The sequence below is a fragment of the Syngnathus typhle genome, linkage group LG5 (genome assembly GCF_033458585.1).
Source record: "Syngnathus typhle isolate RoL2023-S1 ecotype Sweden linkage group LG5, RoL_Styp_1.0, whole genome shotgun sequence".
NCBI classification, from domain to species: domain Eukaryota; kingdom Metazoa; phylum Chordata; class Actinopteri; order Syngnathiformes; family Syngnathidae; genus Syngnathus; species Syngnathus typhle.
The window spans coordinates 12,911,470-12,938,971 of NC_083742.1; the positions used below are offsets into that span (position 1 = coordinate 12,911,470).

Here is a 27,502-nt window from a genome sequence, read left to right on the forward strand (position 1 = left end):
CATCAAATCAGTTAAACTTCAAGAGCTAGACATAGTTATAACTGGTCAATTGATTTCTGAGTAAATGTGAAATGGAGATTACTCACCTTTGATAACAACACTTTTATTACAAGGTTTACCCAGTGGCGGCTGGTGGAATTTTTATTGGAGGGTTGAACAGGAAAGCTTTTTTATTTTCCATCCCTCTGATTGAGACTTAGATGGGTGGGCAGCAGACGTGATAGACAAAGCTGCCACAGGCTACACATTTCAACACAGACTGGCCATACAAACATACATGTACAATTTAGAGTTTCACACACACACATGCGCACACACACACACAGTTACAATGAGTAGATCAGAAGCACAGCAGCTGATTGGATCTGTTGCATCACATGATCTTTACCACAGGGAAGTACTTGTGAGACGTGAAGTCAAATTCAGGCAACACCTAGCGAGGAAAGTCAATAAAATTTAAGTGATTAGAGTTGTTATAATAAGAATTGAATTTATCCATACCATGGTCTCCTTCTTGTGTCCTCCAGCCAGGAGTTTGGTCACCACAAAGTTGGGTTTGGCCACTCTCAGGATACCATTCACCTGCAGTCAGACAACACAAATGACTATGCATATGTTTCATCATCAAATCTACATGTATTATAAGTATGTAGAAATGCACACAGCAGAAGAAGCACACCATCCATTGAATTACAGGAAAAAAACATTGCAAAAATTGTTTCATTCTTTATATTGTATTGAATGATGTTATTACTGTGTGTCTTGATACAGTACTGATTGATTAAGAACTTAAACTCGCAAATTAAAGTCAATGAAAGTAAAGACCTCTGCGTCTGGGCTGGGAACGTTTTCCAGGATTAACTTGGCCTGTTGGAAGTGTTTGCTGGCAGCCAGGTAGAGGTCGGCAGAGCCCGGGGCAGGGTTGTACTTCTTCAGGTCAGACATTTCCTGTTGGGTGGTGGGAGTTCCATCATTAAATGCTCATTGAACTTTTCCAAATCACATCATGAGAAAAGAAGGCCTGAAAGCAAAAACACACACCTTGAACTGTATGTAGTGTACAGGCGGGGGGGTGACGACGCTGTTGAAGGGTGCGAAGCGGTGCTCGTAGCGAACCTGCTCGCTGTCCAGCTCGAATTGAAGTTTGCGCACCTTGCCGTCCATGTCTAGTGCCACCATTGTCTGACCACACGGCGGACAAGGGTTACTTACTGACATACTTAGTGGAGTCTAGAGATGGCTGGCGCTGTTGTACCTTGTACATGCCGGCACACATGTTCTGGTAGGCTTGACTCATGGTGATCTCTTTGCTCAAGGGGCGGACTGCACAGAAACGGTGACACGTTTACTGAGGTCAGGACTTCTCATTTCAGGCACTTCGTTTTTTTTTTCCTTTTCAACCGCCGTTACAAATAACAGAACTCAAGTTTGAACCTCACGTGAAGGGTGTTTGTTAGTGTTGAATAACAAACACAAGGTTTGTGTAAGATGGATTCATGATTAGGCACATGCGTGGTGGTGTTGTCGTCTCACTGATTACATCCTGCGTACCTTTCTTTTTCTTCTTGCTCTTTTTGCTGCTGCGTCCCTTCACCTGCTCCTCCAGGATCCTCTCCTCTGCTATCTGCGACGCATCCGCTCTGCTCAACGTGGACATCAGCCACGCGTACAGGAATTCCGACAGATACCTGCACAGTGACTCGCTGTTAGTCGCTTAGCTTTATTTAGCACAGCTATCGTGGCTACGAGGCTGAGCGGCGTACCAGTAGATGTAGTAGTACTCGTGCATGCTGTAGAGCTCCAGCTCAAAGCCGCTGAGCAGGTACTGGATCATAATTCTCAGGTTGTGATAGAGTATCCAGGTACCCAGGAAGGCCAGGTGCTGCCGCTGGGGCTCGTACTTGACCAACAGGCTGTGCAGGGCCGCGTCAACCTTTTCTGCCTGCCACCAGGGGACGGAGACGTGACTACCGTGCTTCTTAGATTCTGTTTGTGTACTGTGTGCTATTGTGAATTAAATGTCACCTCATCCTGCAAGGTAGCAAACTCTTCCAAAATGTGACCCAGCTTGTCCCGCTGCCGAGCTCGGTTGTGTCCATGGATCTGGATCAGGCTGCAGAACGGCTGACAAAATCAACGAGAAGATAAAAGGATGAAAGTTACGTCAATGAAGGTCAGAAGCGCAAAAGACAGGTGAGATACCCTCGAACAGTGTGTGACGAAGGAGTCAATGTAGTCTTTGGCCTGGTGGTTGTTGAACAGACAGCACCTGCGCACACAAGATACACACACGGATTTTGACGATTTCTCCTGGTAGAACAGTGGATGCCTCACAGCCATAAGTTCTGGGTTTGAATATGTATGGCATTTAGTCCCTTGTGCTTTTGTGGGGAGTTTTTTGCTCCCACATTCTAAAATCATGCACGTCAATTTAACTCAGCATATCGAAAGAAAGAAGGAGCAGATGCAGTGCTGGATGTAGTGATGGCCCCGATTTATGACTTACTTGTATGAGAGGACAGGTGGACTGACAAAGTATCGAAGGGCATCTTTGATCATGTCCTGCATCAAATGTGTGCCAAACACTTTCTTGTTGTCAATCAAGAAAGTCGTCTAGATGGAGCACAATAAGGATATTTGTTGTCATCAGTGCGTGACCGAGCAGAACGGGCTTGAGCCTACCTGAAGTAGAGATCTGGACAGCACGCAAGGAGACTGCTCACTGAACTCACAGAAGAAGTCCTGTTCAGAGTAACAAACAGACCCACCATATAAAAAGACATTGTTTTCACTGTCTAACATGAACTCTTTTAGTCCTTTCTGCTTTTGTTACCAGAATGCCGTGCAGGTTTGTGGTGTTGATGACATCACAGACAGTCTTGATGCGCTCGATGAGCTTGCCGAAATAGGCTACCATATCCTCCCTCTTGATGATCTTGGCGTAGCGGGGGAAGGTGGGTGGCAGCAGGCGCTGGTTGACCAGTGGTTCAAAGCCCATCATGATGGGGTGATCTGTCATTTAAAATCAATCAATAAGTTGCTCTTTTCAGAAACACACGCATGAGCTTGTGCACATGTGTGTTTTTATTAACCTCCTTTGGTGGTGTCGTTCTGTGACTGGATGCCATGCTGCACACTGGAACGAATGGCTGACAGGAGGTCAGCTGCCTGAGCAACAAGCTTTTGGGCCTCCCCCACCGAGCTGGTCTGTTACACAACACAAAGAAGCCTCGCTCTCATGTCCGTGCCTGTCACTGAAGTGGAACTTGTTCAAGTTACCTCTTTCTTGGTGAAGGCAATGAGTGCAGTTAGGAGAAGGCGCGTGAACTTGATACGGTTGAACAGTGCCAAGTATTGCTGGTGCTGGAAATAACAAAGAGGAACGGCAATTTAGGGAACGGGAGCGGCGTGTCAGTATGAAGAATAGCCAGGAAGAAAAAGGATGGCGGAGGAATGCAAGTCAGCGACAGCAACTATACCCGAGCACATAACTGACAAATAAGAAACGGGAAGTTATTTTCATGAGTCACACCAAATATTTGCTGTCGGTGCAGGAAAGGGAAAAAGATTACCTTCTACGAGACGATAAAAGTAGGGATGAATTCCTCGTAACGTATCTGAAAGACAATCACTCACCTCCAGCTCCACCTCCGGGTTTCGTTGTTCGCCCTGACGACTGCGTGTGCTCTGAAAGAGGGACGGACGCGTGCACACACAAAAATATAAACCCCCGAGTCAAACATCAAACTTGATAAATTGATTACCTTGACTTTCCTCTGCAACTCATCCTCCACATCTTTCAGCATGCCTGGAAGACAATAAGGTGACATTCCTTATATTTGCTCTTATTTAACTTTTTTTTTTTTTTTTTTGGAGACAACATAGTACGAAAAATGTACCTGTGACCCGCAGGTCTGTGACATTGTTGGCCATCCTGAAGCCGTACGTCATGGCCTGGAAGTCCTCCTGCATAAAAACGTACAGCCTACGTCAGCCCCAGGTTTGAATACTCACACATCCATCAAAATGTTACCCCGGTGCCCACCTCCTCAAACACGGCCGCTTTGTTGACTTTCTCCCGTGCGATGTCACAAATTTTCAAGATGCCAAGCGCGAAGGCCTTGAGGGCGGGCTCCTCGATAAGGTCCGGGTTGTGGACGTACAAGCAGGTGAACACCGTCTGAGCCAGGGAGTGGCCCTCCAGCCATGTGATCTACACGCGGTTCGGAGTAAGCACATGACAAACCCACTCACGTTCGCGAGAAATCTGTGAATTTTCAGCGGGGAGACTCACCAAACAGCAGAAGCACGTGTCCATGATTCCGATAAGTTCTGGAAGGCTCAAATCTTTCACCTTGATGGTGTGTTCCTATTATTATGACATCAAGCTTCGGTTAGATTTTCAAAAGGCCTGTGTTAGGGTTTCAAGTCTGAGTTTAGGTTTTAAATAAGCCCATCGTAGGAAAAACTTTGCTTTATGTAGAGCCTAATAAAATGACTTGTGCATTGTGTCAGATGAGAGCAGCGACATACCTTAATGGCCTGCTCAAAGTTGAGCACTTTCCTGTTGACTTGGTTCCCGATCATCCCGGCATCCATTTTGGGATCCATCATCTCGATGGCCGACATGGCCTCAAACAAGCCGAACCTGCCACCGTTTTAGAATATATATTTTTTAGCTTTGAATTCATTTGCATATACGCTACTTGACTATTCCGGTTCTTTCCATACTCACAGCTTGTCATGAAGCAGCTCCCCAAGGCATAATTCTGCATATGTAAAATAAAAGTAAATGTAAAGAGTGGACAACACATTGCATGTTCATTACTACGTACCTTTACAGGAACTCTTGAAATCATGGGTGATGTCCACCCAGTTGGCATTGTTCTTCATCTTATCCGGGATGCCCAGACCCCAGCCGGCATCATCCTCCTCCACCGAAGACTTCATCACCATGGTGACAACTAAATATACACACAGAGTGGGCCAAACTAGACACATTTCATAATCACATCTATGTGCAACTCTAGCATCACACGGAGAGAGGCAGTTCATGCTAGGAGGGAGCCAAAAATGGTGTCAATTGCACGCTTGGCTGCACAAAGTACTTGCTTGTTAAATGAAAATGGGGAGAACATTCATCACACTTATTCGTTTAGATGACTAAACCCTGTCTCAGTGTATTGAGGTAACAATTACAGCTATAGCAAAACGACTAGAGCAGACTAAATTTAAAGAAATGTCTAACTGGAATCAAATAACAGAAACAGTCAATTATTATAAGTGAGATACAGAAGATCATTTTACTACTTTGCACACGTATTCTAATCTCGAACATTCGTGCATTGTATTCCATTTTCCAACTACATAAACAAATAGTGCCAGTTCACAATAACATGACATTCAGTAGATAATCTACAGCAACAACAAGCAACTAGGGGAAGGAAAGAGATGCGCACACACTCCACCTTTTCGTTAATGCAAACTAAATGACTCGAGGGACAATATAAAAACAGACAAGGTTTTATAATAACAACGATGCAGAGCTAGCAAGAGACTAATGCTAAAAAGCACTAGCCAAAGCTAACTTGACATATTTACTGTTTAAACTTTTCAGCGTCTAACGAATGATGATACTAATAAACCCGTGGTGCTTTGACTGAAAAGAAAAACATACCTTATTATATTGTAATAGCCATGCAGCTTTGGCTGAAAGGAGAAATATTTCAACTGCAGCCCGGGCGCAATAATATGACGTCATCAGCAAACGCAAACTGCAGGGATTTGTAGTACTTTTTTGCACATCGTCCAAAACAAGCCGCTTCCCGTTTGTATTTCACGCCCTAGTGCTAAATAGAACCCCGTTAGGTGACGACCATGGCGCACTGGCTGTATCAAAGGCGTTTGAGTACGTAAAACCGCAGTGAGGGTCGTACTCTAGCGTGGCTCGCTCGCTCGCTCACTTTGACAGCCCCTCTCTCTCTGACAGTCGGGGGCTGCCCCTCATCACAACATCACCAGGGCGTTTCAGACAGACAGCCTGGCCAGCCAGCCAGCCAAGCAACACGCACTCTTAGCGGATAAATACACACCCTTCGATCGTCACTGTTATCTCAAGAGGACAGCCGTTCCTTGCTGCGCAGGTAAAAACAATGCTCATCCCTTTAGGGCGCCGCCCGGGCAGACTTGCTCTATCGCAACGCGGGCGGGGCGTTCTTAAAATCGGCTTTATTTGGAGCGCAGTCCTGCGTTCGCTGACTCGTCCCCGGCGGCAGGTGCAACGGCCCCGGCCCGCTAACCTTTTTAGCCTCTTCATCTTATTATGTATTTGCAGACAACCATGGTGACTTAGTTCTTAGCAACGACTTGGTGTTTTCATCTGCGTTGTTATTTCACTTCGCTTCTGCGGTGCATTTATAAAAGGGTAGTCGGAATGCTGTCAGCCATCAGTCATATTACAATGGCTGTCAATGCTGAACTTATGGTAACAGCAATGTCAATTTCGAGAGGGTTGGCAAACCTGCACGTGTAAATAAGTCCAAAAGGAGAAGGACCCCAACACACAAGTGCTCATAACAATAAAAAGGAAATTCCCGATTCCAATTCTTTTTCTTTTGCAGATTACGATTAGCTTCTGTGCGCACTCCAATTTACTAAAATACATCATAAATGAATAATGAATTATATCAAATGCATGATACAATTGTGCCTTAAGATATCGCCTTAAAACGCTTTTTGAGATACAAGCCCTCGGCCAGGTTTTTTTTTTTTTTTTTCATAACAGCTGCAGCTGCAATAAAGTGCTTTCCAGAACACATGACACAAAACAACCACATATCTGCTAACAGTGCAGCAACACATGTAGACACATAATAATACCCACATCTATGTATTTATTAGCGCAAGCATGGATCCAAATGTCCTTTGCCACGAAATGATGTGCCTGAATAATTCAAATATATCAAAACAGTTGCCCTTGACAGTTTGCCCTTGACAGTTGTCAATAAAAATTGACTTGTGACCCGATTTGGTCTCCATTCCACAGCGCAAAACAGCTTCATGTTATCTTCCAATGTCACATATTGTATATTCAGAAGAAGCATAATATAGTTAAGACGCAATGTCCTTCTACAACTGTTTATGACCAACCTTATCTTGCCTTTCAAGTGCTCCCGTATTGACTTGCTCAGTTCACTCGAGTCACATAGTTTTGAAACTGCTTGCATTTAGTGCTTATTTCTTTCTTTCTCAGACGCCGTAACATGTTGATGTGACAAAAATGAACAAACCCAAGATGGCTTCAGAGAAGGGGTGAGTCTTTTTTTTTTTTACACTATAAAAACACTTCATTTAAAACAAAAAAAAAAACATTTTGCATAAATATGTAGTTTGTCCTGCATCACAAGGATTTGCTCTCTCTTAATCATACACCCTCAAGTGTTTTCTCATACTGCTTAAACGTCCAGTGTTGCATCAGTTGGGATTCTGTTGTTTGGTTTTTGTGTCCGAAAGCTTCACGTGAAGGTTAGCATGGGAAAATGTGCAGTTTTTTTTTTTTGTTCTTGTCAGTATTCTTCATTTTTAAATGTGTTATGGACATGTACTGTATGAATTAAGACAATATGACAGTAAAGAAATGTAATGAATGTCATGCTACAAAAACCTTGGGTTATTACAAGAATAAACAAGCAATATTATTGACAAAACTGAGACTATACAGGAAATAGATCATGAGGAAAATAGAAAAAAAGACATTTGTAATACTACAAGCATTACAAAAGTGTTGCATCAGTAAGGTATTATTTAAAAAGACAGTATAGGAGAGAGAAACAACATATTTATAAAATAATTATAATTTATTATATTTATAATTATATTTTAATAGTAAAGATTAAAGTAAATACCTACATTTAAAAGAGGAGTTGTTATATCGTGAAAAAAAAACTTTTGTACAATCACGTTTGAAATATCAGAAGAATTTCTGAGGACAAATAAAATCAAAAGTCAAAATAGCACGAAAACAACTGTTCAGTTTTTTATAAAGAAACTACAAGTTTTCTACAAATACATGTTTGGAATAATACAAAACACTAGACCAGGGGTCACCAAACTACGGCCCGCGGGCCGGATACGGCCCGCGGGACCGTTTAATCCGGCCCGCCAACCCTGAATAAATTGTATTATTAAACTGTTTTTTTTTTTTTTTTTGCTCATTTTGCCTGCAATGACTGCGTTTCCCCAGTAGAAGGGGGAGCGCTCGCTTGCGCATTTACTACCGGAAGCCGTGTCAGAAAGCTCGGTGCACACTCACAAGTGCGTGTACGGACATGGCGCACTCGCGCTCTATTTGTATCAGTCCCGAATTTAGAGCGTGGGCTGTGACGACAGCATTCTTGTAATTCGCGCGCTGAGCTTTCAGATGCAGTTTTGCGCTAAACCCACCCACAAACCTTCCCCTGGAATCCTTCCGTTAAAATGTCGCCCAAGTAAAGCAGGGTGAACACAGTGCCGAGCGTTTAAAAGAGTTGCCAATTTGGCTCGACGTACGCGACGTGACGTTCAGCCACATGAACGTCAACATCTACCCGTCACAGATCGAGGTAAACGGACCAACACCTCGGATCTCGCCTAAGAATTGCCACAACAAATTTTACTCCAGACTATGACGCACTATCAAACTTTAACAAAAAAGACAGCGGTGTCTACAAGCCTACTGGAACCTACAAAAGGATTATAAGGAAGGAACACAAGAACTTTAAGAGACTGCTCATATGTGTCAGAGAGGTTCTGCTCTGACAACTGAGCTGAACTTTTGTCTGTTAAGATTGTGCATGGCACAACAGAAAGTTAATGTTCCATGGTTTTTTTTCTATGAAGAACCCAGAGAGAGTTATTTAGTTATTATTTATTTCCTGTTTTTTCTGTGAAGAACTCAGAGAGGGTTTAGTTATTATTTATTTCATTAATAGTGTTATTATTTGTTTCCTGACCTTTTTTCTGTAAAGAACCTGGAAAGGGTTATTAAATAACCGTTATTTGGTTATGTGTGGCTTTCTGGAAAACAATAATTTTTTTAAGCTCCCCTACGATCGTCACACTTTTTCTGTTACAAACTGCCACCGGCCCGCCATCAGAGAAGGGAAAGGTTATGTGGCCCTCACAGGAAAAAGTTTGGGGACCCCTGCACTAGACAATGGCATCATTTCTTTTAACGAGAATGCATTAATGAATAGGGAGTGAAAGTTGCAATCCAATGAAAATCAAGGGATAATAAAGAGTAATATTATGAGGAAATTGTTTTGTATTTCTTTTTAGCATGACTCTCATAGCCTTTGATGTGTACTGTAAGTGATGCAATGTGTTTATTTAGGTATGTATTGAACCCTTGGGCTGCCTTGCTATTTCTTCCCGCGCTGTCCCCACTGTGCACTCTTGTCTGCTGTGTCTTTATAAGGACATGGGGAACATTGAGCTGCACTGGGTACGGCTTTGACTCTCTTCTCACATGTACCAACCCGTTGGGCAACCTTTCACCCCGCTCGTCCAGTTGACCATAAGGGCTCGCCATGTACTTACTGAAACTGTGTCTACTGAAGAACGCTGGTGTTTTTGTTAGTCCTATAAATACCACTTGCATTTTTAAGATCTGTCAAAACATGGCCACTTTACATGCACCCTCACTATGATTCATTCCCTCGAGGATTATAATTCAATTTCGCTTTGAATCTGGGTAAAAGCCGATGATTTATTTCCTGTATTAAGTGTTATTTTGGAGGCTTTGAACAGAACAGGGTTAAACTAATACAGCACAAAAGTCTAAAATGGCTGACCTCAGATGACCTTGATGTATCCCAAAGGACAACTGTTTTCTCCCAAACATACCAATGTGCAAATGAGTGGCTGAAACACAGTTGTGTCCATTTTCCGCTCTACAGAGTTAAGACAAAACTTAAAATAGTACAAAGGGATCCTTCAGAGCTCAAAGCACATTGAACACATCAGTTGGGAGGAGACGCACTTAGTATCAACGATGGAATGTGAGAATCTTCTGTATGATTCGGAAAGCGTCGAAAGGCTGTCTCAGCAAAGTGCGTAGTCGTGCAATTCTTCAAAGAAGTATCTAAAGTAAAAAACCAACAACCCAGCAACACAACATTAACACGTATTTTCATTTCTGGCTTCAAATGTAACAAATTGTTACTGTTGCCCATTCCCCACTATTCAATTCTCCAGTCTCCATGTGCCCCACTTTTGTGCATCCTGGTCAGAAACCTTTAAATTATCTCAATATATTTGAAAGTGTCTGGTTTGGCCAGAGGAAAAGTAACATGCATGACCAAATGTTTCACAAAAACAAATGAATATGAAATATAAAATGTCCACTGAAAACGGTAACACATTAGGAGTCTTGAGCAAAGTGCAAAAACACACTTTATTGCACGCATAAATTAGAACAGGTCATAATTAATAAAGAGCAGGATTACCCTCAAATTTGGATTGAGAGGACCCTAAGTCCAGCAAAGTAGATTTATTTCTTTGTCCACATTTCAAGAATGCAATCAAGAGTTGAGCAAATTCCATTCCATTACTGACGGAAGCGCTTGTTTCTCTCCCAGTGTCCCCAATAACTCGAGAGTGCAGATCCTGCTGGGCCAGCTGGAGAAGCTGTCCGGAGACTCCATGGTGAGGGATCCCGAATCAGCCCGTCAGATAACCTCCAAGCTGCTACATCTCATACAGACACAGGGTGAGCACTAACAAATAATACATCTCGAAACCTTATCATCATGTCTGTAAACCTCCAGGAGGCAATTTTCTGGAGCATCAATATAGTGAATCATGAATAATTGTACAGAGCAGAGAATATCAAAATACTGTCTCTTTAAATAAATCTATTTTTTAAGTGGTGGATACATTCTAAAATAGTCCGCAAATTGTGCACTCATGCTTAAAAATAGCGAACGTACCACTTTCTGCACTACCACTGCAATTTACTGACCTCTAGTGGCGCCTACTATGCAGTACAATACATGGCTCTAAATACAGCAGGAGCAGGATTTCCTGTCAACTGTTGTGGATCTCTACTTACATACGGCATGACAGTTAAAATACAGACAAATAACCCTTTTAGTGATTCAATTATTACATTTTTAAATGATCAATTCATTTGTTTTATAGCATCTAAGTATTAATCAGTCATAAACATTAGTTTCAGCTACTTGAACAAAAAAAACATGCAAGAAAGGAAACAAAAAGTTGTTTGTATCTGTACAAACGGAAAAAGTTTTATGTTTTTGCCAAGGGATGCTTGCTAAGTTCTCAGATGTGTTCAAAGGTGGCATTTCGAGCCCTGCTGGCCACCACAACGCCTCTCACTTTTCTTGAAGCCTTGAACATCGTCATACCTCCCTTGCATGACGAATGGGTGCAGCGGAATGTCTTACTGCGTCTGTCACCCTCATCCATCCCCCTCCTGTCTGTCAGCTGTTCCTCTCATCTGCCACACACACAGCACAAGACCCCCAGGGTGTGTGAGACGCAGCTACCGATCAGTCTGGCGGTAATTGTAAACCTTGGGCTGGACTTTGGTGTCCTCAGGTTTCACATTTATAGCGTGTGAGGCTCAGAGGGCAAGAACAAGGGTGGCTGGGGCATTGGCTGAGGCATTGACATTTTTTTTTTTTTTTAGTGGACCGTCTCACGTGTCTTGAGAGACACATCACTCAAATCATTCCCCCGCCTCTTGCTCCTCAGTATTAATTGGGGAAAATGTGTGAGGTTATGCTTTCATTTCATTCTACAGCAACACATAGTGTATTTTGCGCAGGCTTGTTCTGTGCACAGTGTCAAGGACACGCAGCTTTGGGAATACAATTAGCAAAAAATAAAGTGTTTGAGAAACTATAAATGGAGCATGGCAACAGCAGGAAGCACTGCGACAATCGCCCTGACTCTCCAGGTAAAGCTTGATTTAATTCTTTAGATGATTTACTTTTTGGGAACACGAGTGACACTCACAAATGTTTCATTGTACTCAGGTATAGGTGACAAGAAAAATATGTGACCTAATATACAGACCTAGTATGTTTACACCTTTTGAATATCATCTCCACTTTTGACTGTAGTAGTTGCATTATATTGATTGCAGTGGAAAAATACTAGAAAAAGCTGTTAAACCGCTGCAAACCAAATCACAATAATAAACCTCATTTAAATCTGGCCTTGCACGCATTCCCAACCCAGTTTAAGCGTGTTCCCGCCTACATCAGAGGCAATAGGAAGTAAGTTGAATGCCCTGAAAAGGTTAAACATCATATGCCACTAGAAGTTTGGTATGGAAGCATTTACAACTTGTAATACATCACACATGCTAATAATAGTACACAATGGGCTGGCCGCCAGCTATCAAATATATTTAAACTACCACGTGTTATTTGTTTGCATTTAATTTCCAAATTAGTTATCGCTTACATTATTACTGTTATTAGGTTTGCCAGATGAGGTGGTTGTGAAATTAGGAATCCCCCCCCAAAAAAATCCACCTTTGTTATTCAAATTACTACTAAATCTTGTCAGGGTGGTTATCTAATTTTAGCACTTGGATGATAGATTTAAAACTGTACCATTAAGTTTTCATGAGTGTGACAGTTTGAGAGTTTTCATATTTTCATTAAAGGTTGTCATACACACAGTAGATATGGCTTATTTAAATTGAGCTTGGCCATAGCTCTATAAGAGCTCCTCAAATGTTCTGAATGAACAAATGACCAAATGTCTTACTACTTTTGTCCAAATAATGTGTATCGTGCGAATAGAGGGAGCCATCCAGACGCACTGGCACGTTGTGGTGACTCGGAAGAAACACACACCTTTGAGTTGCAGTAAATGTATGACCATCAGTCTCCTGTTTGTCATGCAGAGAAGACGTCGAAGGAGATGATGTCCAAAGGCACCAGCGGCATGGATGTCATCCTGAATTCACTGGAGGTCAGTAGGCACCACTTGATGGAGTCTGCCTGCCACTCTGTCAGTCTACCTACCTACTAATCCAACTAATCATTGAATTTCTAATAATCTGACAGATCACCCGAGACACCCAGACCATTTTGAACATCCTGTGCATACTCAGTGAGCTGCTGACCTTGGGTGAGTAGTTGTTGGTGTTTATCTTCTAGCCATTCATCATTTGTCCACTCTTGCATTTCCTATGGCGTTTGGAAAGAAAACCCGGAATTATTGAAAAAATGATAATAAAAAAAGTTATAAAAAAAAGTCATCTTAATGTTATTATAAATATGTTCCACAACTTCAAAATTGATGGTGTACAGATTATTTGGTTGAGAAAAAATATACACCGCAAATGAGCATGTACATGCACATGTGGTCTTAAGCTTCCACTCACCCACCATGCAGGCAAAACAGTTCCTCCCTAACATAACAGCTTGAGATGTATCACTGTCTTTTTATTGATGCAGGCAAAGGACGCAGAGTGGGGGTCTTTGTATCAAAGGGAGGAACAGCGGTGTTACTTCGCATTCTAATCAACGCCAACAAAGAGTTTCACCCCAGCGAGGAGCTCATGTTGCAGCTTCACTCCCTGCTGGCCAAGGTGGGCCCGAAAGGTAGGACACTTGACAAAGACCGTACGGAGGATATGTTCCAGACTAGGGATGAGCGAGTCCCGATACCACGTATCGGATTCGGGCCGATACCAGCCTTATTTCAAAGTATCGGTACTCTTTGCTATCAATTTTACACAATTGCTTTAGTGTGCATATGCATGTGTGTGCGTTTAGACAGGAAGTTGGGCATGAAGGCACGTCTGACTGGCGCTCTGAACATCACAATAAACCTGATCAAGAAGAACCTCCAAAATGTCAAGTTGCTCCTGCCCTGCTTGCAGGTTCTTCGGGTTTACTCAGCTAACAGTAAGTCAGCTACAATGTTGCTCAATCGTCATTCAAGAGAAACAATCATTCTGCTTGAATTTTTTGTTTTTTTACCTCTGTGAAGTTATTAACGCCATATCCCTCGGGAAAAGTGGAACTATTGAGTTGATGTTCAAGATTGTGGCACCGTACAGCAAGAAAAACACAACCCTGATCAAGTACGTATGAAATGATACCAAATACTCCACAAAATGGGAATGGCCTGGCTGCATTTGTAATTATCGTCTGTGTTTGTAGGGTGGCTGTGGATGCGCTCTGTGCTTTACTCAAATCCAGTGAGTATTGAGTTAACCGGGTGCACTGGTTTGATGCCTCTATAGTGTCACAGTCTGATGCCAAGCTGTTCTGGTATACGGGGGGTGGGCTTTCAAAATTATTTCCTTGATTGATAAAGCTGACTGGCAAAAAAAAATAAGCAGAAAGTGGACAAATGCTTTTTCACAATGTACTTCATCATATCTCCTGGTTCTCCATTCAGAGACAAATGCTCGGCGGGCAGTGGAGGGCGACTACGTTCCCACCCTGCTCTCCCTCTACCTGGACTGGCACCGCAAGGACACGTGGCATCGTCACACGGTGATCCGCAAGGGGCTGCTGGGCTGTCTGCGGAACGTCACCAACATCAAGCTGGGCAGGGAGGCGTTCACCAAAGCCGACGGCATGCGCATTCTCTACAACTCTTCAATAGTGAGTGAGAGAGAGTGTTTAATAAATGGCAACACACATCATGGCCTACAAGTTATATAATCACAAATCATTTACGATATTTGGCTTTTGGTTAAGATTCTAACCTTCGCAGGTGAACATAATTCCGTTTTTTGAAGGCAAATGAAGTTAAACTGCAAGGTTTGTTGTGATGTCATCTTATTTCCACTGCGGTCTTTTTCCAGGAGTGTCTCTTGGTGCGCACCTTGGATCCTCTTGTCAACGCTTCAAGTCTCATCATGAGGAAGTGCTTCCCCAAAAATCGCCTGCCTCTGCCTACCATCAAGTCGGCTTTCATTTACCAGTTGGAGCACGTTCTGCCTTCAGGGCCGGTCGCACAGCTCTACAGCCAACCCCCTGAAGGTGAGAAAACGTGTGCAAAAACATCACAGGGTAGCTCCGCGTTGATTTCAACACACGCACTCACACACACTCAAGTCATGTTTCTCACACACTGCTACACTTACAGGAAGAACACTTGCTCAGGTCTGCAGCGAGCCCTTAAAGAAGGGTAAGACTGTTCGAGACAATGCATGAGTCATCACTAAACTAGCGTGCGTCATACATGCTTCATATCATGCTTCTTTCATGCTCTTAAAGGTCATTTATTCACTTGTAAATACAGCATTGCACCGGAATAATGTAGGTAGACTGAAGAACCTATTGAGAGGACTCTACACGTTCCTCTGTATCAAGTTTTATGGTCCACATTCAGCAGTCAATAAAATATTCGGTCTCTATTTTTGAATTCCATTTAACACGCATCCTGTTTGTGTGTGCTTCATAATGGAGCAGTGGGCAACTTTGCAGCAGCTGCAAAGTACAAGGAAGTTGAATGCGCCGGTCAAGGGCAACGCTGCTTCACTTTTTACTTTGTGGCTACTAAAATAGCTCATCAGGAATCAAATTGCTATTGGTATTAATTAGGTCAGGAGGGCAGTGACATCATCATTTTCTACTATCACACAGTCATGGTGGTCATCAGCATTATCATGTACGTGAAGAAATGTTCCTTTTTCTTCCACAAGTACGTATTATCATTCGATCATGGCTGCATGATCTTTGTGTGGAGCCTTAATGATATACTATGTGCCGTGTGCATGTATGTCCAACCAGTGGACGACGTGGTGGATGACAGTGACGATAACGAGGACACAGAGGCAGACACGGAGAATGATACAGAGAACGAGGAAGATGAGAAGGATTGTGGCTCCCTGGTAATTCTTGCACTTTTTTTTTTCTTTTCTTTCTTCCCTCCGTGCCTGTAGAAAGGCATTTTTGCCCATGTAGTGTTTATCCTTTTTATCAGAACGACGACATTGAAAAGGATATAAACAAGCTGCACCCTGAGAAGATCCCGAGTCGACCTTACGAAGAGTTAAGAGTCTACGAGAAGTTTTTTGTGGAGTTGTCTCAAGACTTTCAGGTATGGCTGAATGGTTTTTGAAAAACAATGACTGACTATAAAGAAGAGGAAGAAAAACATTGTGGTGCATTCACGCAAGTGTAATATGTGTTGCTCCTATTTAGGGTTTCAACTTTGAATCTTCCACAACATCTTCATCGGCACAATCCGCTCTGCCCATCGTTGTTCCCACAGCTCAGCTGCCGTCCCCGAATCACATCAGTGCACGGACCGCTCACGATGTCAGCAACTCATTTGCTCCCAGGCCCACTCTTCATACTTCACAGGCTGACACCGGAGATTGTGTCAAGAACCTCGACCAAAAGGTGGCGGCACCTAAGCATCCAGCTGAGCAGAAACTATCGCAAGCATCTGAATGCGTCCCCTTAAATGCGGACGAGATGGAAAGCAAACAAAAACAACCGAAGCCCACGCAGTCCCCTCTGCATTTGGAGGGCATCGCCATTCGCTGTTTGGCAGCAGCGGGAGCAGGAGGAGGAGGATCAGACTGCGGCTCGGAGGGCGCAGAGGACGAATCCGGCGAAGGGGCCGTCCTGGAGGTCCCCGACACGGCTCAGCTTCTCCCACTTCACGACCTGGACCTTTATGTGAAGATGGTGAACCAGACAAAGTCTGTGCAGCACTACACTGAAGTGGCCTACCCAGACTACTTTGGTCATGTGGCCCCCACGTGTCGGGAGCCTCTTCTGGAGAGGTTGTACGGGGTACAGAGGTGGGCAAATATTGTTGGTGAAAATCATTTGACAATTTTGACACACTTCCCCCTTTAGGGCATTATAGTTCCTTGGCACAGCCTGAAATAATGTGCCCCAAAAATCAACCAATATGTCATTTTGTCAAAGTTAAACCATGCAACGAACAATAAATCTTCTAAATTTGTTCATGTAACCATGCAGGTCTAAGATATTCCAAGATATTGAGAGGTTGATTTACCCAAACCACATCATGGATAAAGTCGTTTATGACCTCGACATTCCCGGGTATGTTTTTTTTCATTATAAATGAATCATTTTTATTCTTTTTTTTTTTCCGTTCTGAATATAGTCTGTCGTTAATAGTCTTTATTTGCAGCTGTCCCGTGATTGAAAGCGACGGCGAGTCGCTGAAGTTCAACTCTCAGTTTGAGTCGGGCAACCTCCGGAAGGCCATTCAAATCAGGAAGTAAGCACGCCAATCTGTGATGACCAAGTGTTGAGTTCAGTCGCGCCACATGATAGACATTGTGCACAGGTACGAGTACGACTTGATTCTGAACTCGGACATCAACAGCAACCACCACCACCAGTGGTTCTACTTTGAGGTGAGCGGCATGCGCGTGGGAACCATGTACCGCTTCAACGTCATCAACTGTGAGAAGTCCAACAGCCAGTTCAACTATGGTGAGATTACTACTCCATCCCGCTCGTTATAAAATCAAGTTGCTGTAAGTGGTGCCTTGAAATATGGGTTTCATTTGTTCCATGACCACGCTCCCAACTCCACTCCAAATCATGTGCTCCCAGTAAAGTCAGTGAAAATGCCATGAATCTGTTCTAGCTCACTGAAAAAAAAAAAAAAACAATAAAACGTTTTGTGTCTATAATATAGCACTTTATAAAAAAACGAACAATAAATGGCATAATTAAATTGAAAGAATCTGACAGGATAAGAAATATACAACTGTCAGTTTTACTGTAATGTCTATCTACATGTGTTGCGCCTCCTTTTATACTCAAATGTCGATTGTAGGGTTACGTACAGTTAGTACGTCTATAGCATTTTTGTCGTTTGTTAGCTTTAAGCTAAACATACTTTACTAAGGCAAAAAAGTGGTGTGTGGTATGTGGTTGTTTCAAGGTGTGATTCTCTTTGTCACATATTTAGTTTGACAGTAAACCCCAACTGGTGTTGTCAGCTTTTTCTGCTAAACTGCCGCTTGTGAGTTGAGTTCACGGCCACAAACATAATCAAAGCAAACAAATTTGGCCTGGCAAAGTTTTATCTCTTGAAAGACTCCCAAGTTTCATCTTAAAGCACCACTCTATAACTATAAACAGAATGTGTATGTTAATATCTGTGTAAGTGCGTGTGTGTTTGTTTAGGCATGCAGGTGCTGATGTACTCGGTTCGGGAGGCCATCAGTGGCAGGCCTCGCTGGGTCAGAACAGGAACAGACATCTGTTACTATAAGTAGGTCGGATTCATGTCTCACCAGAATATGTGGAAATTAGTGTATCATTTGCGTCGGGTGGAATCTTTGTACCTCCAAAATTTTGTTGGAGACCCCAAAAACATGTTCCAGCATTAACAGTTATAACTTTCTTACATTGGAATTATTATTTTTTCAACTCTTTTCTTTTACAATACTTCACAAAAAAACGATATATTACAACTATCCTTTGATCACATAAATTACAAACTTGCAAAATTGCAAATGTTTTTTTCCACTCTGGATATTAGGAATTTATTTTTCCTCTTGCCGTGACAACAGAGGAAGTAATATGCACATTTTTTTTTATGGTTTTGTCATTTTATTTGCGCTAAAATTGCAACTTGTATAGCATTGATACATATCCAAATATTTAAAAGGAAATAATCGTGTTCACGGTACTTTCTTTCATGAATTTGAGAGGACCAATTGTGTTAAAAACATTGTTTTATTTTCTACAGTTTTTAAGGCATTTATTTAACTTTTTTTCTTTTTTTTTTCCCCACCGCAGAAATCATTTTGCCAGAAGTTCCATTGCAACTGGGGGTCAAAAAGGGAAATCCTACTACACGATGACCTTCAGCACCACCTTCAGCCACAAGGATGATGTCTGCTACTTTTCTTATCACTACCCGTACACATATTCCTCTCTTAAGGTATTGTTATTAAACACTGCCTGGTGTTGGCAGAATATTTGGGAATTGAAATGCCAATTTCTGTTACGTTGTATATTGGCAGATGCACTTGTCAAAGCTAGAGGCTATGAAGCCGCCTGGGATATACCTGCGACAAGATGTCCTGTGTGAGACATTAGGGGGAAACAGCTGCCTGCTCCTCACCGTCACCGCCATGCCAGAATCGAACTCCAGTGATCACATCTGCCAGTTTAGTGAGTCAATCTTGCATTTTACAACTTCATTTGTCCTAAAAATTACGGTTCCAGCGCCTATGTAATATTGTATTCTATTGTTATACTCACATTATATAATTTTACGTTATTTTTTTTATCTTGACATTTGTCAAACAAACAAACAAACAAACAAACAAACAAACAAACAAACAAACAAACAAACAAACAAACAAACGTACAAACAAACGTACAAACAAACGTACAAACAAAAACAAGCAAAACTGAGCTTCCCTTTGCAGGAAATCGGCCATTGATCTTCCTGTCAGCCAGAGTGCACCCCGGGGAAACCAACGCCAGCTGGGTGATGAAAGGCACGCTGGAGTTCCTGATGGGTACGAGCCTGCTGGCGGCCACCTTGAGAGAGTCCTTCATCTTCAAGATCGTGCCCATGCTCAACCCTGACGGCGTCATCAATGGAAAGTGAGTGCGGAGGTGTGCAAAATTGACCGGACCGGCAGCTTTGAAAAATGGTGCCTTTGTTTTGGTTTAGCCATCGATGTTCTCTGAGCGGGGAAGATTTGAATCGCCAGTGGCAAAATCCTAATCCTGACCTGCACCCGACCATCTACCACACAAAGAGCCTACTGCAGTACCTTGCGCACACGCAGCGAACACCACTGGTACACATCGGCGCCACATCCGTGATTCGGGGATGGGTGGCGTGAGCTGTTATGTTACTTGTCTTTTGTTTGTGCTCTCAGGTGTTCTGCGACTACCACGGTCATTCCAGAAAGAAAAACGTCTTCATGTACGGCTGCAGTTTGAAGGAAACGGTATGGCAGTCCAACATCAGCGCAACGCCCTGTGACTTGGAAGAAGATCTCGCGTATAGGGTGAGTGCACACACACGCACGCACACACACACACACACACACACGCATTGGTCTGCTTTTCACTATTGCCCGTGTTTTCAGGCGCTTCCAAAGATTCTCTCCCAGATTGCGCCAGCCTTCAGCATGGCCAGCTGTAGCTTTGTGGTGGAGCGCTCCAAGGAGTCGACGGCGCGCGTGGTGGTGTGGCGGGAGATCGGCGTGCAGCGCAGCTACACCATGGAGAGCACCGTCTGCGGATGTGACCAGGGCAAATATAAGGTGACTTCATTTTTGTCACACAACTATGAGACCATTTGTGTCTTTTGACAACAAATTTATATTTATCTTTTAAATGTACGTATTTATTAGTTGTAACTTTTTGTGAATAAACTAAGAAATCTTTTTTGGAAGTGAGAAAAAAAGTCACAATTTTATGTCCATATATTTATATAAACAACTGTAAAATAACTCGAAAAATACAATATTTTATGTGGATAAAACTATAATTTTACGCCTCTAACCAAGAAGGAAATTTCCACCAGATGGTGCTGTAGTCCTTTTTTTTATTTTTATTTTTTTCTGCTGACCCTGAACCAACACCCTGCCATGACAACAGAGAAACTATTGTGAAGGAAAGCTTTGGCCATTGAAAGGTGCTTTCTTGTTTTGTATTGCCAGATGGTACGACATGAAGCCTTTTTGGGTGGTGGTCCCAAGTTGTGGTGGTTCTGCCTGTTATGATGTGCTACATTAAGTAAAATTGCATAAATAAGTAAATCAATTTATAAATAAATAAGCGTCGTGGCCCGATACAGTGGCGTACTGCACAAAAAGCACTCTGTGAATGTGTGGTATACTGTATTGTATGTTTGTGACCACTGACCACTTCTTTATGGAGACTCCAGAGACTCCTACAACAATGGACATGAATCTGCACTTCCTGTAACAAAATTATAGTTATATGAACATGTATTGACAGCAAAACCTTTCCCCAGGTTGGTCGTTATATCACAGCGCCAAATTAAAGTCAATATATGTCCAAGTAATTGTATCACAAGTTATCTTTATGTGCAATTCAGCTTTTAATGAATTGATATGCGTGCAGGGTTTTCAAGTCGGCACCAAAGAGCTAGAAGAGATGGGAGCTCAGTTCTGTGTGGCCCTTCTAAGGCTCAAGAGAATGACGGGGCTCCACAGCCATCAGCACCTGCTGGACCTGGAGAGCGACCTCATTGTGACACAGCCTAAAGTAGTCAGGTTAGTAATGACACTCGACATAACAGTGAGTCAATCTTTTTTCAACAACTGAAGTCAATATTAATGTTTTAATTTTGTGTTAAAATAAAATAAAATAAATGTTGTAATATTTGGAGAAAATTAAGGTGTTAGTAATGACAGCGTTTTAGGACGAATAAAGTCGTGATATTAAAGGAAATTTCGTCTGAGTAAAATGTGAGTTTTTTTGAGAAATAAAACCATAATATTAAGAGAACAAAGTTTTAATTTTAGAATTATATTTGTAGCGTAAATGTATGACACACATCCAACTGACAATTTTAATTTTGTACAAAAAACCTAACTTACTAAGTAATGGTGTTCCAGAGATTGGCTGTCATCCCAACGTTTCCAAAGAACAGATGACAAAAACGTAACAACAAGCTATTTGTTTACGTAACCATTTGGATGTTTGCTGTCTCTGTTAAGACACTTGATGGCTTTATTCTCCAAACCACTTAACACTCACCCCCCCTGTACCACCCCTCCCATGAGCATCTTCCTCTGGCCTTCTCCCTCTCCTTTGCTTTCATATTGGGTAGGTATCATTCATCATTGATGCCTTTGATCATTAAGGGACTCGCAATGTTCTCTCCTCGGAGATTGGATGCTCTCAGGCAGGCAGGCAGGCAGGCAGAATGTTAGCACTTAGCATTTAATAGTTCGTCATCATTGCAATGATATTGTGGCCATTGGGAGCGTCTGCCAGTTTGTAAAAGGCAAGATACGGTCAGTGTGTGCGTGGATGTAAATGATGATGCATGCGCCGAGTGGAGAATGGAACCCAAAGAAAAGGACATTTCCTGTTCACTCGCAACTCTCATCACCATTACACGCACACATTTACAGTACACCATTTGTGTGTCTGTCTCCCCCTTGTACCGGCGTGACACTGGAGAGACGGCCCGTGATGGACTGCCTCCCCGGGATCGCATTTCAGACCATTAACACCATTAAAAAGCCACTAAAGCCACTAAAACCTCAAAAGATGCAGCAGGCGTTTAAGCATTAGGACCCACGGGGAAGGAAAGACAGGCGTCCTTGGCTAGCCATTTTAATTCCAAATGACCATGTATAATTGTTTTTATAATCATGGATAAACCCATTTTCAAGTCAAAATAACAGGTTCATATGGTAATATTATTATTTTTTTGCCTGCTAGGTCACCTTTTTTCGGATACTACGACGAATACTACCACTACTAATACGACTACTAACACTAATATATGATAATAATAATAATTGCTGTAGCTAATATATTGTTGTCCATTTATTCAACCCAATGACAGAGTGACAGGGAAAAATGAAATGCTCTTTCATTACATGGCAGAAAATGGTGTTTTGCATTTCACTTCATATTCATGGGGGCAATTGATTTGGTACACAGTAAACAGCATTGCATAAGCCAAGGTAGCTTTTATGACACTTTTGTTTGGTGGTGTGCTGTGAGATGTTCCTGATTTTAAAAATGTGCCTCGGCTCAGTCCCGGGTGGGAAACACGGCTTGATTAAACCAGTAGTTTCATGTATCTGCAGCTGCCCCACCACCTACGTGATGGATGAAGATGAGCCGTCCTTCCTGGAGGCGGTGGATTACAGCGCCGAGAGCAACGACGAGGACACCGAGGTGGACCTGGAGGCTGCCGCCGCCTCCGTCGCCATCAGCACGGACGCAGGCGAAGTCCGGGAGCGGCTGGCCGACTCTGAGAACAATCACGATGCTTGGAAATCTGAGCCAGTCACCAGTAGCCACTGATTTTATTTTAAAATTAATTAACTTATTTTATTTTATTATTATTATTATTATTTTTTAAAGCAGAATTTCAACTCCAAAACCAATGATGGTAACCACACTCACAGCTTCCATTATATACGACCGATTGTCGTCTCTCCGTCTTGCAGGCTGGATTTATGCTACAAGTCTCCAGTTCCCTATGTACTGCGTATAAAATAAAAAAAAGACGCATGTAAAGACATGTCAACACAGGGCAGCAACAACGATAAATATATAATATGCAAACATTTAACACTTTAGTTGGCTTAGGCTGACTAAATACAGGTAATGTTCTTGGTTTCTACCAAGTTTTCTTAATTGGTCTCACCCCACATTCACAACGAAATGATTTTCCTTAATGTCATTTTTTTAAATCACATAAACCTGGCATTTGAACAGGGGTAATGTAGACTTTTTACATATACTGTATTTTCCCCAAATCTCAATTTTTCTATATGTGTAATGTTATTCTTATTTATATATTTTTTAGTCACTTAAAATCGTTTCTTAAAATTTTATTTGTCCAAAAACAAGACATTTTCTCAAAACATTTGACCCTCTTTGTGCTAAAATTACAACTTTGTTCTAATATTGATACAATTTTACTTCTACTAAAATTAAGATCTTTTTTGCCATTTCCCCCCTCATTCATAGTCATTTTTGCAAAATTGATTTATTCTTATTAACTTTTGTCTTACAAAATTCCGACTTCATTTGTCCCAAAATTATGACATAAAATTATACTTTTTTTACTGATAATATTGAAACAAAATTTGTTCTAAAATCTTTATCCTTTGTAAACGTCATCTTTTATTATTTCTTTTTTAACATAGTTATATGCACAGTACTAAGTACCTTAATGCATTGATGTACTTAATGTAAGTTGAAATTCTAAATATCACAACATTAATAGTGACCCTAATTTGGAAATTCACTGAAAAACACTGTCGACATTGTCATTTGTTTTTGCAACAATCTGTAAAAAAGAAATAGTACATTGAATTTACCAGTTGATGCACCAGTTGCAAAACACTGCTAATTTACTTCGCTCTCTGCCCTCCATTTTGTGTATTTTGATGACCTCACATTGGCCTCACTTAACCCATGGAGTGTAAATCCAGCCTTAAAGCCGGTCACAGCATGAACCTCCGCAACTGCGATGTTCGGAGTTGGTGGGTCTATTTGGCCTGCTGTTTGGTGTAAAACTTAAGACAATCCCCCTGCAAATGGGCGCAGTCATGCAATTTCTTTCCACACTGACCCTGGGGTGGCATCAGAAGCTCACACGGGCTACCCAGACCCCTCTCTCCCTTGATCCCGCCCTCAAAAACCAAGACGCCTTCCTTCTCACATTCACACTGCACTTTAACTTGTTTACTCCCCACTTTCTGTCTTAACATGAGCTGTGGTAGAAACCTCACTACTGAACTCAAGTGTTTCCTGCGTAGGACACTTGACGACCCTTGACCTCACAAGCACCCCTCTACCCCCTTTCAGTGCAATGCACATACAGCGGAACCTTTAGTGGAATACGAAATTCCACAACTTGTATCACCTCATAAAATCTCAGATAGGTGAGCTTGACGAGGATTCCGTGTTAGTGCTAAGGGGCAGAATTGGAGCGCAATTTTAGGGGTACAACATTTCAAAAGAACAAACGCTGATTTCCGTAGAATTAATCATTTCTGTGAAGTAAAATTTCATCCGTGCATTTTCTCTTGTGCTCATTCTGTTTAGGGGAGGTGAAGCCTATCCCATGAAGGTCATGCTCTACTATGAGTTTAAAAAAAGATATATTTCAACACAATTTTTGAAATTATAATTGTCATAATTTTAGAACATGTTTAAACTCATGAAAACAATTTATGGATCCATTTGCTGTATTTTTTTTTCAAATTATAGTTGTAATATTTTTCCAAATAATTTTGTGAATTTTTTTTCGTGCCATTTTTCAAATCAAAAATTCAGAACTCAGAATTATCATTCATCATTTTTCAAATTGATTTTTAAAACTGTGTGTATCATTTTTCCCCAACATATTTTTTCATATTTCCTAATTACCAATTTATAGAATTAAAAAAATATTTTATTTGCATCACAACTTTACAAATTATAAATTGCTTCTATCCTTAAATTTGAGAACATAATTTTCTTACATTTAAGTCATATTATAGCTAATTTGAAAATATTTGTTTACAGTTTCAATAATATTCATATCTTTTAAAATAATTTTATTTTTCTTACTTGTTAACAGCAGAGATTCACTCCGCTTAACTCTTTCCCCCCCCCCCCCCTTCCTCTCCTTTGATGTCTTTTATTGTCATCGTGACCGTCGTCATTTGCTGCAAAAGTTTAGTGAGGCCTTTTCACTTTTACATTTGACTATTTAGCATAAAACACTGGCACACCATCCATGAATATTCAATGATGGACACAGCTTTACCCTGACATGGATAAAGTAACTTTCCCTTCTATTCTTTTGGGCAAAAAAAACCTGCTTTGAAACCAACAAACTTGAGGTTCCCCCTTCAACCCCCCCAAAACAAACATGTTTCTACGGCACAGTTGTTGAATGTTCACAAAGACACTGCAGTGCACACGCAATACGCAGCAGTAAATATTGAGCTTAGATGGACCAGAAGCCGCATAGAACACGCTCATGATGTTTGTATCTTTCTATTTATCCAGTATATCCGTATATAGTATATATATATATATGTATATGTGTGTTTAAGATGGTGCTTTTGTGTATTGAGAGTCCAGCTACAGCTGAATAGTCTGGTCCACTTGCTTGTGAACATGCATTTTCTTTCCACTTGTTGCTTTTTTACATAGATATTAATGGAGTATTGTTTCAGCGATGCAACCTGTGTGTATATTAGGCATCTGAGCATGGGAGTGCTTAAGTGTGCGTGTGTACAATTTTTAAGTTATTCCATTATTCAGCTGCACTAATGCTTTGCTACTGTGTTCCCTCTCTCAATTTGATTACGCTTCCCCTCACTCTGGCCATTTTCTCCCTCCATCAAAAACCTCTCCATCTTTTTTTTAAACTTGCATTTTGTTTCACTCACAAACGTCTTAACAGTTGCGTGTACTTGTGTGTGTCTGATGGTAAACCAAATGGAGATTTTTTTTTTGTGTGGGGGGGGGGCAAACAGAAGCAAAGAGTCAAGAATAGGTCAAAAATAAAATGTGAATGTGATCAACTTAATACATTTGTGTGAACTATAAATGCTGGATCCAAAAAGGTTTCGCGATGTGCCGCTGTTCGGGCGTCGTCTGGTTACGATGCAGTTTTGTGTTTTAGTTTGGCGAAACTAGCGTGACAACTAGCAGCCGACAGCTATGCCGGCCATCCTCTTTCAACGTCTGCTGTTTGATTTGTGATTTGATGAACACATCGGGATAGGCGTGGATTGAGTGTGCAAAAACCAAACTTCTGCCTTCCGTCATTGATGGATTAGGGGTTTGGTGCAGCTACCAACTAGTTAACAAAGTCAGTTAACAAGATACTGCAATAAACAAACAGCCTGTCACAATTACAAATGAGTTTTTCTGAGGCTAGATTTGATTTTGGGTGAGGGTTGTGGCTTCGGCTTTATGGTTACTGTTTAGATTAGTATATTTATGATAACAGGGTTTGAGGTGTATTTCCCTCAAAGATGTTGGAGTTCAACTTTTATGAGCTCATTGAAGCTTTGGAGTTTGCACTCTGTTGTATATTTTGGGCTAACGCATGTTCCGTAGGGGAAAAACTCCGGGAGTGGGAGGGGCAGCTTCGGGGACGTTTAGTGTTGTGATGTACGGCCTGTGAACGGACGGTGTTGAAGAAATAAAGCAGTATTCATCACGTCGTTGCCCGAACCTTCCTTGCTACCTCAGAACCCGGAAAGTAGTAAGGACATAACAAAACTGGCGACGAGGACGTCTGGACTGACGCGTGTTGGCCGGATTCGTCTCGACGGGTGGAGTGGATTGGTGGACTGTGGCAACGTCGTGAGTAGTGTGGCGAAGAAAAAAAAGAAGAGTGGCCTGCTGGGGGGAGACGTCTGTAGGGCAAGCAGTGCCATACAAACAGGAACTTGTAATGGCCGGTATGATTGGCTCAATTGGTCCCTTTGACGAAAGTGTTGAACAATGGGGCTCGTATACTGAGCGTTTCGATTACTTCGCCATGGCTAATGATATAAAGGAGGAGAAGCTGGTGCCCACGTTTTTGAGTGTAATGGGGCCGAAAACGTTTACCTTGCTACGTGACCTACTGCAACCAGAAAAGCCCGGCAGTAAAACATACCGAGAAATAGTGGATGTACTGGCAAACCATCTTTCACCGAAACCCCTGGTAATCGCAGAAAGATTCCGATTTCACAGACGCAGCCAAGAAGAGGGCGAGTCGGTCACCCAGTTTGTGGCGGGCCTACGCAAGCTGGCTGAACACTGTGAGTTCCGGGATGTGTTAA

The 27,502-nt window shown here is 41.9% G+C and overlaps 2 protein-coding genes and 1 long non-coding RNA gene across 7 annotated transcripts; 1 reads left to right on the forward strand and 2 right to left on the reverse strand.

Moving 5' to 3' along the window:
* Positions 1–82: 82 nt before the first annotated feature.
* naa35 (N-alpha-acetyltransferase 35, NatC auxiliary subunit) lies at positions 83–6,216 on the reverse strand. Of its 2 annotated transcripts, none has more exons than XM_061279654.1 (23): positions 6,093–6,216; positions 4,836–4,964; positions 4,736–4,769; positions 4,534–4,648; positions 4,295–4,369; positions 4,046–4,213; positions 3,900–3,966; positions 3,765–3,808; positions 3,637–3,687; positions 3,280–3,363; positions 3,093–3,207; positions 2,834–3,012; positions 2,683–2,742; positions 2,507–2,613; positions 2,203–2,269; positions 2,026–2,124; positions 1,764–1,942; positions 1,552–1,688; positions 1,256–1,323; positions 1,042–1,182; positions 826–948; positions 502–582; positions 83–433 (listed from the first exon to the last, which is right to left on the reverse strand). In XM_061279654.1, exons 2-23 carry the CDS (start codon positions 4,954–4,956, stop codon positions 374–376), a joined length of 2,175 nt encoding a protein of 724 aa, XP_061135638.1. In that variant the 5' UTR covers positions 4,957–4,964; positions 6,093–6,216; the 3' UTR covers positions 83–373. The 2 variants fall into 2 exon arrangements, with proteins under 2 accessions (XP_061135638.1, XP_061135637.1); XM_061279653.1 differs by lacking the exon at positions 6,093–6,216 and adding an exon at positions 5,678–5,859.
* On the forward strand, positions 5,776–26,892 carry agtpbp1 (ATP/GTP binding carboxypeptidase 1). Of its 4 annotated transcripts, XM_061279649.1 has the most exons (28): positions 5,776–5,908; positions 5,990–6,143; positions 7,253–7,311; positions 10,617–10,747; positions 12,920–12,987; positions 13,083–13,146; positions 13,476–13,622; positions 13,797–13,928; positions 14,014–14,107; positions 14,187–14,224; positions 14,428–14,636; positions 14,840–15,017; positions 15,124–15,165; positions 15,771–15,871; positions 15,964–16,080; positions 16,185–16,792; positions 16,977–17,060; positions 17,152–17,241; positions 17,311–17,459; positions 18,162–18,249; positions 18,780–18,924; positions 19,007–19,157; positions 19,418–19,598; positions 19,669–19,798; positions 19,880–20,011; positions 20,093–20,269; positions 21,096–21,247; positions 22,802–26,892. In XM_061279649.1, exons 3-28 carry the CDS (start codon positions 7,280–7,282, stop codon positions 23,019–23,021), a joined length of 3,660 nt encoding a protein of 1,219 aa, XP_061135633.1. In that variant the 5' UTR covers positions 5,776–5,908; positions 5,990–6,143; positions 7,253–7,279; the 3' UTR covers positions 23,022–26,892. The 4 variants fall into 4 exon arrangements, with proteins under 4 accessions (XP_061135633.1, XP_061135634.1, XP_061135635.1 ...); XM_061279650.1 differs by having other exon boundaries at positions 5,866–6,143; positions 15,982–16,080; XM_061279651.1 differs by lacking the exon at positions 15,124–15,165 and having other exon boundaries at positions 5,866–6,143.
* Positions 10,741–15,172, reverse strand: LOC133154733 (uncharacterized). The gene is made up of 4 exons (XR_009714511.1): positions 15,122–15,172; positions 14,741–15,011; positions 14,487–14,628; positions 10,741–13,205 (listed from the first exon to the last, which is right to left on the reverse strand). It is a non-coding gene; the product is annotated as an uncharacterized LOC133154733 (long non-coding RNA).
* Positions 26,893–27,502: the final 610 nt, after the last annotated feature.